The following is a 10,921-nucleotide window of genomic DNA, read 5'->3' as shown; positions in this document are numbered from 1 at the left end:
CTATTGTCGGACATTTTAATTAATGATTGCAATGTTTAATGGGAAAAGAATCAAGTGATTTTAATGTTGGTGCTTCAAGCAGATTTTTAAAAGAAAGACTAAAAATGGTGCCCTTCATAAAGTTTGACCAGAACGATTACATTCCATAATGTAGCTCAGTGCAAAGCCTAGACTTTGATTTTGGCTCTCTTTTTTTTCCAGTTACACAGAGCCTTTTTTTTCCTTGAGGTTAGGCTCCCTTCAATGTGAGCTCTGTGATCCCTTCATCTCCCTCTCCATGGTAACCATCAGCATCCTGGCAAAAACGCACCTCACCCAGACAAGGGCATATTCTTCCCCATCCAGCATCTGGACACTTTTAACAAACTTACTGCTTGTCCTTCGATTACAACAGGCCTCGCATTTCCGTCTTCTTCAATTGAAAGTAAAATAGCAGCTTTTGATGTTTTGCAATTAGGAAATTCATAAATAATGCAGCTTCTGTGGTGTTACGAACTGTAGCAAAAATATATTTCCTCAGTAATAGGATAACCATTAAATGATTTAAATGATCACTTGTACTTTATAATTTTGAATGTAAGTATGGAATACAGAGTTGATATATTTTGTCTGAAAATGGAATGTTATCTGGATCAAGTAACAAAAATGATTAGTGTTCATTTGCTCACGAATCAGAAATTGCTGCTTGCGAATTGATTCGATAAATTCTCTCTTAATAATAGAAAAATCAAACTTTTTTTTCGGGTGGAGAGGCATCTTCAGGGAAACGAAGGAATTCATTAAATACATCGTCATCTCTAACAGCCATGCCCAACATTACATCTGAAAACAATAATTGAATGCCCTGAGCATGTTCTGCTTTCTGTTAAGATGTGGAAGTAAATAGCCCTTAACACCACTCGTTCTAACCTCTTCCTTTGTTAATTTCTGATCCATTCTATAAAGTTCTGCAATCACGTGATCAGTTCTTTGAACTTGGGTTAATTTAAAAGGACACGTCTCAGCATCTCATGGATTTAAGCCAGAGGTAATGGATACTTTACCCGATAATTTATTTAACTGAATCACTAAACTATTGGGGGAAAATAGGCAGTGGTTTATGAACACCATCAGTTGTAGGTTCACTCATAAGTGTTTGAAACATTACGCTATATTGGTCCTGGCTATTGTCCAAAGCGATGATAGCGACAGGACTGTGGTAGCATGTTTTGTCTAAACCTTTCAAAGCAGCTCTATTTAAACGTAAAATAAATAATTGTATTTTTTCTCAAAAGGACAATAATGCATTTTATTTTTTGTGAGAGGAAATTAACAACCAGTCAGTCCTTCAAAAAGTGTAAAAACATTTTATTTGTCATGTAATTTCGCCTTAAATAATTCCTCTAAACTGTGGTCACGTTCTTACAAATTTAACTGAGCAATGGACAGATCTGGGGCTCCCGTATGGGGCTGATTATTAGACATTGGTTTTCATTTTAAATAGTCAGAGGAGGAAATGACTACAGTGTTTGTATTTGCAGTATTAATCAATAATGCTGCAATATCAGTTATGAATATTCCTTTAAACTTTAATACCATTAACACGGACAAGAATTCCGTTTTTAATTTGTTTTGGAACTGTGCACTTCAGTTATCAGAGACCCCAAACAACGAGGTACAAAACGCATACTGGAAGAACTATGGAAGGGCACCTTTTAAACTGTTGGCCAGAGGCATATTCTGGGGGAGGGGGGCAGAACGGCACTTAGTCTTTGCATGCCTGAGAGAATTCCAAATGGCATCAGTCTTCCAGTTCTATTGCTGGTCTTTCAGTGGCACGGCGAGTATGGCCAGTGAGAAGATGACCCCTACAGACGAAAAGAATCTTAATTTGATCCCAGCTGGACTGTGAGCAATGGCAGGAAGATGTCCAATGTGAACAGGACAGTATTTAAAGAGCCAGAGGGCAACCACAGTTAGGATTCACACATGCATCGTGTCACTTAGCTAAAGAGCCAGAGGGGAGCTAATGCACAGATTAACTTCAACAAATGAGAAATGTAATTCGTATTGGGAGAAAATCAGAACTTTATTTTGTGAATTGACTAAACAACTCGGAAGTGAATTATTTCAACTGCCAAAGAAATTGGTCCTACTTTGAAACTGGTGATTCTTTTGCAACATCAAAACATCTTCCCTTCCTTGCTACTTTTCAAACCCAAAGGCTTTATTTAGGACAGACCGCAACGTGCATGGGCAGACTGGGTGACAACGTCTGTAGTCCTTTTTTCAGTCACCCTAGCAGCAGCAATGCTGAAATATAGTCAGCATTCTTTCTCTCTTTACCTTAACTCAGCAAGTTCTGTTGAGCCCACTCCGGGAAACTTCCAAGAGCAAACACCGTTTGAGAGTATAATTGAAGTATCAATTTCCCTCGTAAAATACTCTGAAGTAAATGAACATAGCAAAGCTGTCTGGTGTATGTTATGAATGCAATAATATTCAGATAAACAACATAAAGCATCCTTCCCTTCACGGAAACTGATTTATTTTGCTGCCAGGACTAGAGACAACTCCAATCAAGGGACATCCAACACCTCTAAGTTGTATCTCAGTACAAGCGTCATGTGCACCAATCTCATTTGAGGAGATGCGAGAATTTGTCTAGATTATACTGAAGCTGACCTCCATTCTCAGGACACCTGCAGAGTGAGGTTCTGCTAGCCACCATCAACGCTGCAGCATTTGCCCACAGTGTGTATGTCATACTAGCCAGTCACCAGGAGATCTGAATTATTAGAAGCAACGCAGCGCGACTTTCAAAAAGAGGATCTAAGTCAGCTTCTCCTAACTTTTATTCACGTGTCATACACTATGTTCAAAAGCTCAAAAGAACCATCAACTGCAATAGTTACAGGCTAGAGCCGGAAGAGCAATAGGAAACAAGTGATTATGATGCAGCAATCTTAATAGTTTAAATACATCGGAGACGTTCAGGATTTCAGTGTGCCTGCTGCCACCCAACCTGTACAACAGGCTCCAAATTTTCACCGGCAGTTGTTTGTTTTCAATTTGAAGAATGAGTTCCAGTTTCAATGTTGATTTTTGTTTTCACTCATCCGAGATGTGCGTCAGGAGTGTGTGTCAAGTGTTTGGGAACTCCATGTTATTAATATATTCACATTTGATTGTAACAATTACTACGAAAGCTTTGAAAAATTAACACTGTTTATATGAACATGCGAAGACAGTGTATGATATTAGAGTCATGGACACCTAAGAAGGGTGACAATATTTTTTTTAATAGAGGGATTCAGGTAATTCATAAAACCTTGAACTGAGAAACTTGGATGATTTGAATGATTTGCCTTGAGTCCCAAGATCAGGCTTTGCTCATCTCTTTTAAACAAACCCCAAGCTTGCTTTTGACTAATGAAATTCTATCTCCTACAACATACAGGGGGAAATACTTCCCTTTATCTTTAATTAACAAGCCACCGATGGAATATTAGCAATGTTTGACGACAAAGTGCAAGATTCCTGAGGATTAGATGTTAGCAGGTTATTAATGACCATTTAAAAGGAGCAGCCTCCTATTTTTCATTGAAACAGAGATCTTGCCTCATCCAATACGTTACTGTCATCAGATAAAGTTCTGCATCCGGGAGCTTCCTTCGGAATACGGTCATGGAATCAGAAGCGACTCCTGGTCAGCAAAGCAAAATTCGTTGACCGAAATTGTCACCTTGGCTTTCGAGGGGATCTTCGTCAGAGAACTGTGACGGCGATGTTGGCTTTGCCTGTGGTGCCTTATTGCGGCGGAATATCTGAAAAGTGCCTCAACACGGTGGGACATACTGCCAGCACCCTGACAATGAACTTGTAGTCACCTGAGAAGTTGTAGAAAGTTAGCTACATACTGGGATGATCCACCCAGCAGCCGGAGAGAAGAGAACTTGCCTGTAATGTGTTCCCTTTGCACTGCCCCTCACTATCTTTGTACTGATATCCCCAATGTACAACAGCACTTCAGAAATACTTAATTGGCTGTAATTGGGCGAATAATCGGCCCGAAAGGCGTTGTACAAATCAAGCCTATTACTCTTGTTTTTGTAAGCATGTACGTATTTGCAGGTCTTCCGGGTCCTTTCCTTTTAAATCTTACATAATGTTGTGGCGGTGCCCTTATCAGATGGACAGGGCCATTGTACTGGCGAAGTCAGACCAACACTTCCAGAGTTCCAGGACCTATCACATGCGCAATGATCACCCTCCACCGCCTCCCCACCCCCCACCCCATCACTGAGAGTTGGGAAGCAATACTCTTAAAAAGTGTGCCACACACCCTCTGAATTACTATAGTGCCCACAAGTGAGCGACAGGTAGCCACTCAAGGCCCAGGCTTGGCCTTCAGAGTTGTTTAATTGTTCGTTCGCCGGGGGCAGGAGCGAACCCACCACTTCCCTCTCACTGAATGAATCTAGATTCTCTTCCCAACTCTGTTCCATGCGGAGCACTAACCCCATTTGTTCTTGACTAAAATAAATCACACTTCTCTGTGAACTGTAAATGAGCGCAAGTCACATTAATCAATGCATACTTTTTTTAAAAATGCATTGGGGCCAGAGAGAAAGGGTAATAGTAAGAAGAACGTGAGAGAGAGAGAGAGCCTGCAGGTAGACAATCACAAACATCCAGTCACACAACATTATTCAAATATATTTCACACAACAGAACCCGCTTTTTGGAGAACCGTGAGGCGATTGAATACTTAAAAAAAATACATCTACATATTTCTAATTCAAAACTTGACAAGACATCAGCCTCCAGTTAAAAAAAAACTTGCTCAGAGTTTTAAGGCGAGTGGAACTAATATTTCCTAATAAGTGTCAATCAAATTCTAGTCTGTGAAGTGTGGAAACTTACCATCTACCCCAAGCGCTCTGCATCGTAATGAGAGTCCGCCGAATGATTAGAACTTGCAACCCATAGAAAAGCGCAAAAATACGAGGGTTAGATACATCCACGTTGAGATTTGCGGGACTAATGGGAATTAAGGGCCGATGTAAAACGTGTATGTGTGTCTAGAGTTATGGTGCCTTGCAAACTACGATCTAACATTAAAATGCCCTAAATTAACATTAAAGGACGTGCTTGTGTTTATAAGAGACTTCCCCTGCAGCAGGGAGACCTGCACTGAATGCTGTTTTGCAATTCATAGAATTGGTAATTTGCTGTGGGGCAAAAAAAAATACGTGAATAGAAAAATAATCAAGCAGCACTGTAAAGATGGAAACGAATCCCCGTGGGCTTGCGGAGATATAAGTATTAGCGATAAAAAAAACAAATTAGAAACTTCAGTCATTTATCTGGATGAATTGTTCGGACGATAAAGCAGATCTCACTATCTCGATTCTGGTCACCACAAATGGAGATGCGTGAGGACAAGTGACATTTTATTTCTCTCTCACACACAACTCGCCTTTGTTGCCATTGTGATGATAGATTTAAAGCAACGATTTATGCAGGAACCATTTCTCTTTTTGATGTTATTTCTGGTTCCATTTGTGGGAAACATTTAGCTACCTAATTAATACGGCAATTGGCCGGGACTGGAAAGTAGTTTGCGATCGGCAGAGGTGTTAAAAGAATAACTTTATCGTTTTTAGTAGAAGTTCTGCAAACACGAGAAGAAAGAAAAATCAGCTTCGGTTTAACACTTGGCGCTGGAAGTGTTCGCGAGGTATCTCGTCTGCCCACGAGTTTCAGGCCGATTTTCTCGAAATAAACCTAGGAATAATAATGGGAGTGGGGGACGGGGAAGGGGAGAGGAAGAGACAAGAACAAAACAAGATCAGACCAAAGGTGGGAGAGAACAATTGGCAGGCGAGGCGCTCCAGTTGGGAACACTTGCGGCTGAAGGAGAAAACAAACGCGGGATATCTTCACTGAGATCATTGGCATTATCTTTGTACATTGCCCGGCCGTTTCCGCAATCTTTTATCATTTACTTTTGTTGTTGTTGTTGTTGAATGGAGATCACTGGGAGGTTAGTTTCTGTCCACCCACGTGGTCGCCTGAAATTGCAGCAGCCGGGGAAGACGGGCCAATCAGGGCTCGAGGGAGGTGGGATCAGAATCTTCAAACCCACAGCCAGCGGCCAATCGGCGGTAAGATGGTATACCCCGCCCATCGCACAAACCCCCGTCAATCACACCTGGGCACTGCCCAATCAGAGCGCCTTGTTATTCAGGGACCGCCCACTAGCCAATGGGGTAAGGGAGGTGGGACCGCGCGCCCCGACGGTGGGGAGGCTCTCCACCAATCAGAGTGGGGCAGGGTGGGGATTGGTTGTCAGTCGGTTGTGCTGGGCCAATGAGGGTGTGGAGGCGGAGTCGGAATGAGGGTGTCCCCGCCCCCTTGCCTCCTGCCTGCTTCCCTCCCTCCCTCCCTCGGAGCTCCATCCTCCTCCTCATGCGCCCTCCCCTCCCGCTGCCCCAGCTCTGGGCTCTGCTAAAGCTGCCCAAAGTCGGCGGCAGCTGAGCAGTTTGGAAGTGCGAGTCATGGCCACCACAGCTTCGGCTCACTACATCCCCAGGAATAACTCGCTCCACTCCAACTCGCTGGTGCACCCGGACTCGGACAGGATGCATCCAGGGACAACCTACCGGGAGGTGCAGAAGATGGTGCAGAGTGACTACCTGCACGGCCTGAGCGGCAGCGGGCACCCCATCTCCCACAGCCACCAGTGGCTGTCCTCGGTGACGGACGGCGCGCCCTGGGTCACCGCCTCCCACCTGGGGCAGCAGGATCCCGGCAAGGCCAGCGTGCAGGCGCCGCCGAGGGACGACCTGGGCAGCGGGCTGCACCACCGAGCGCACCACATGGTGCACCAGCAGAGCCACGGCAGCCACCCCGGCGCGGCGTGGGGGCCGGCGGCTCCTCCGCCGCCACCGCCGCCGCCGCCGCCTCCCATCCCCGGGATGCCTCCTTCGTCCAACGGACACCAGCCGCTCATCTACTCGCAGCCCGGCTTCAGCAGCCTCAACGGCATGCTGAGCCCGGCCACGCCGAGCCTCCACCACGGCCTGACGGACGCTCTCCACGAGGACCCGGGCGGTCACGACGGCCACCCGGAGCACCCCGCGCCGCACCACCCGGAGCACTCGGACGAGGACGCCCCCACCTCGGATGACTTGGAGCACTTTGCAAAGCAGTTCAAACAAAGGCGGATCAAGCTGGGCTTCACCCAGGCGGACGTGGGCTTAGCCCTGGGCACTCTGTACGGCAACGTCTTCTCTCAGACCACCATCTGCAGGTTCGAAGCCCTGCAGCTCAGCTTCAAGAACATGTGCAAACTGAAGCCGCTGCTGAACAAGTGGCTGGAGGAGACCGACTCGACCTCAGGGAGCCCCACCAGCATAGACAAGATCGCCGCGCAGGGACGGAAGAGGAAGAAGCGGACGTCTATAGAGATTGGGGTGAAAGGGGCGTTGGAGAACCACTTCTTAAAGTGTCCCAAGCCCTCCGCCCATGAGATCAGCAGCTTGGCTGACAGCCTGCAGTTGGAAAAAGAGGTGGTCAGAGTTTGGTTTTGTAACAGAAGACAGAAGGAAAAGCGAATGACCCCGGCCGGAATCCCCGGCCACCCAGGTATGGAGGATGTATATTCACAAAGGGACACTCCGCCGCTTCATCACACACTCCAGACCCCTGTCCAATGACTGCTCCACACACTCCACACCCCCCACTAAGAAAACAAAAGACTAAGAAAAAGACACAAACTGGATTTTACAAAGCAAAAAAAAACTGACTGAAAAAGGGATCTAGCCAGTGCCGCAGTAATTGTTTTCAGTGAGCACTGGACTGTACTCATACTTAGGAGAGACAGAAACAAAAACACATTTCATGCATTTGATGTGGTAAATCGAGTGGTTATTTTCCCCTACTGTAGAACAAAGATTTGTTTTCGTAGCTTAAAGACACGCATAAGTTGTAAGAGAAAAGAAAATACCTGTTCGTGGCTGAATTATTTCAGAGGCATTCTGAAAAGCAGCGTCTTTTCCAAACTGGGTGATAATGAGTTCAAATAGGTAAAGACAATGACTGCAGGTGCTGGAAACCAGATTTTGGATTAGTGGTGCTGGAAGAGCACAGCAGTTCAGGCAGCATCTGCGGAGCAGCGAAAGAGAATGAGCTCAGTTTAAACAGAAAGTGAGACGGTCATCAAAGTCAGCCGCCGCTGTGTTAAATAAGGGAGTCTGCTGGTGGGGGGAAGCGAAGCTTATGATGTGGTCAAAGATTTCATAGCATCCTTACAATGTGGGGACAGGCCCTTCGGCCCAACAAGTCCACACCGACTCTCCGAAGAGTAGCCCACCCAAATCCCTACATTTACCTCTGAATACATCCCTGGGGCAATTTAATTTAGTATGGCCAATTCACGTAACCTGCAAGATTGCGAGAGGGGAATGTACACAGTCACCCGAGACTGGAATTGAACGCGGATCCCTGGCGCTGTGAGGTAGCAGTGCTAACCACTGAGCCACCCTTCCGCCCCTTATTTATTGTTTAACCTCAGAGGTACCTTGTGAGTTATTGGCGCTGGTGAGCCTCTTTGCGATTTTAAATAAAATTCCAAATCGATTCACTGGGGAAATGGTCCTGCATTCCAGATAAGTTGTATTGTTTTACAGCTATCACTTAGTGCTCAGACAATAAACTCTGATTTGAACCGTTCTTGGGAAATCCTGCCTTGAACTCAGTTCAATCTGTAAGTTGAGGGAAGTCGGTCCGATTGAAGTTTGAAATCTATGTACACGGGGTTCTTTGTCATTATCCCATAGACAAGTTGAGATGGGTTTGAGAGATCAAAGGAGCGAACAGCAGTCGACAAAACAAAAATGTATCTTTAAATGTTCGGACCCAGCGGAAACATGCGAGGAAAAAAAAATCTGAATGGTTCAAAACTGACTTTGCGATTAGTTTCCCCGATTGGATAGCAAAACGACTTAACAACAGTAATATTTGGGCTTGTTGTTCTTGCTGTGAAAAATGTACTTAAACCGAAGTGATATGACGCATCCATCTCGTCCCCCAAGTTTTTTTTAAACGCAACAATATTTTAACTGATTTTTTTCTGTGTTTTAGAATAACAAACAGATTTGAGGGGCACAGTTAGTGTTATCTGCAGGCTCTCAACTCTCATGGGACATGAATTAAACCCCCTCCCCCTAAATCTCAGGAATTAAAGAACAGGTTACCACAAAATACCTTCACTCCTGGTCGCGTGTCTATTTTCTGGCCAGATACAGGAGCGAAAGATGACTTGAAGTCGTTACCATTGCAAGTAGCAATACACTAATTTGCCATTTGATGCATGGGACAAAAATGCTGGGGTTACCCTTCCAAACAATTCTGTTCTTTTGTTTTAGTCCGATATATCCAGAATAGTTGAAGATTACTTTTTCATCCACATCTAAGACATTGTATATTTCCTATTAAAAATTGAAACACACAGACAAAAATTGCCAAAATAAAGTGTACATTATATGTGTTAGAATGTTTACAATTCATCAAAAGGAAGTTTGAAAAAAAAGTCAGATTTGGTGAATTAAACAGTACTTAGGACATAAAGCAGTGGGAAAAAAAGTGACGTTTAGTAAATTGGGAAAAAATAATAATTGTCTGCTTTTTTTACTCTACCACTATGTAATATGTAAATATGTTGAATATGTATACATATGTATTTGTTTTTGGAATTTAATGATTTTTCTGGAGATTTTTTTTGTACGCTTACTAATTCCCAGAGGATATTTTAATATAATTTCCATGTGAATTCCCCCCTTGTATTTATTGCATAAACATATTTGAAACTTTCTTTTATCCTGTAGCTCTCATTGGGGTTATGTTAAAGCAGTTCAAACAATGTTTGTTTTAGTACATTTTTGTTGTATCTTATAAAAGACAGACTGCAGAGTCACATTAATATTTTTGTTATAGTAATATTTTATTACTTGCATAAAATGTATACACCAAAACCCAACTGCCCCCTGTCTCCTTTCTAAGCGGTCAGGGAGGTATTTGAAACCATGCTGGGTTTTGCTTGTTAATTCATTCTGCTGTTGCCTGAATTGAGTGTCACTTTAGCAAAAAGAAAATGCAGTGGCAAGAAATCATTAAAAGTGATGTAAGGTCAAATTTCTTGAATTTTAATAGTTTGCTTGGTTTGTCAATTTTGTTTCTTACTTTGTGTTTTCTGAGTATGACTGCAATACCATGTGCACACTTTGTAGAAATTTAGAAAAGAGAAACTTCTTTTTCACCAAGTTATAGTTAAAGAAAGGAAGTATATCAATGAGGCAGGAATGAATGAAAAGGCATGCAATATCACTGGGCTTTTAGGAGCCTGGTTTCTGACACCAAGCAAAGTAGAGGACTAAAAATCAGACCCTGAAGAGCTAACTGTACACCCTTGTAATTTGTTGTCACTGTTATATGATAGGCATGTATACTTGGTATATATTTTAATATCTATTCCCATAAGTGGCTGTTGATTCTCTTAGCTTCATTGCAGCAGTTCTGATGCAGACCAGTTGGAAGGACTGAAGCTTAGAGAAGGGAATATCCAGGATTTTGCAAGACATTTCATTCATCAAAAACCTTCTAATAGCCCTACTCATTAATTAGCCACATTTTAGAGATCATAATTGAGATACAATATTGATTTATTTTATCGTTAATAAATATGAATTAGTTTTGAATGTTGGTTTAGTCAGGAGCTCCCTATTTCCTTGACTCCAGCTCTCTTTATATAAGTTGATGATATCTGTGATATCTTGACTAGCTCCTTGATTGCTACTGTGTGGTCCTTAACCAGTCATTTGACAGCATCTGAAGCCCAAACAATGGTGAAACCCAAGATGATTTGTGCATTCTCCCA

At 43.3% G+C, this 10,921-nt stretch overlaps 1 protein-coding gene across 1 annotated transcript; it reads left to right on the top strand.

The window, feature by feature from the left end:
- The first annotated feature begins 6,539 nt into the window (after positions 1 to 6,539).
- Positions 6,540 to 9,679, top strand: pou3f1 (POU class 3 homeobox 1). The gene has a single exon (XM_060847248.1). The coding sequence runs from the start codon at positions 6,543 to 6,545 to the stop codon at positions 7,701 to 7,703; it is 1,161 nt and encodes a 386-aa protein (XP_060703231.1). The 5' UTR covers positions 6,540 to 6,542; the 3' UTR covers positions 7,704 to 9,679.
- The last annotated feature ends 1,242 nt before the right edge of the window (positions 9,680 to 10,921 follow it).

The sequence above is a fragment of the Hemiscyllium ocellatum genome, chromosome 30, assembly GCF_020745735.1.
Source record: "Hemiscyllium ocellatum isolate sHemOce1 chromosome 30, sHemOce1.pat.X.cur, whole genome shotgun sequence".
NCBI lineage: Eukaryota > Metazoa > Chordata > Chondrichthyes > Orectolobiformes > Hemiscylliidae > Hemiscyllium > Hemiscyllium ocellatum.
Note: the sequence above shows the minus strand (reverse complement) of the source record. Positions and strands in the feature narration are given on the sequence as shown.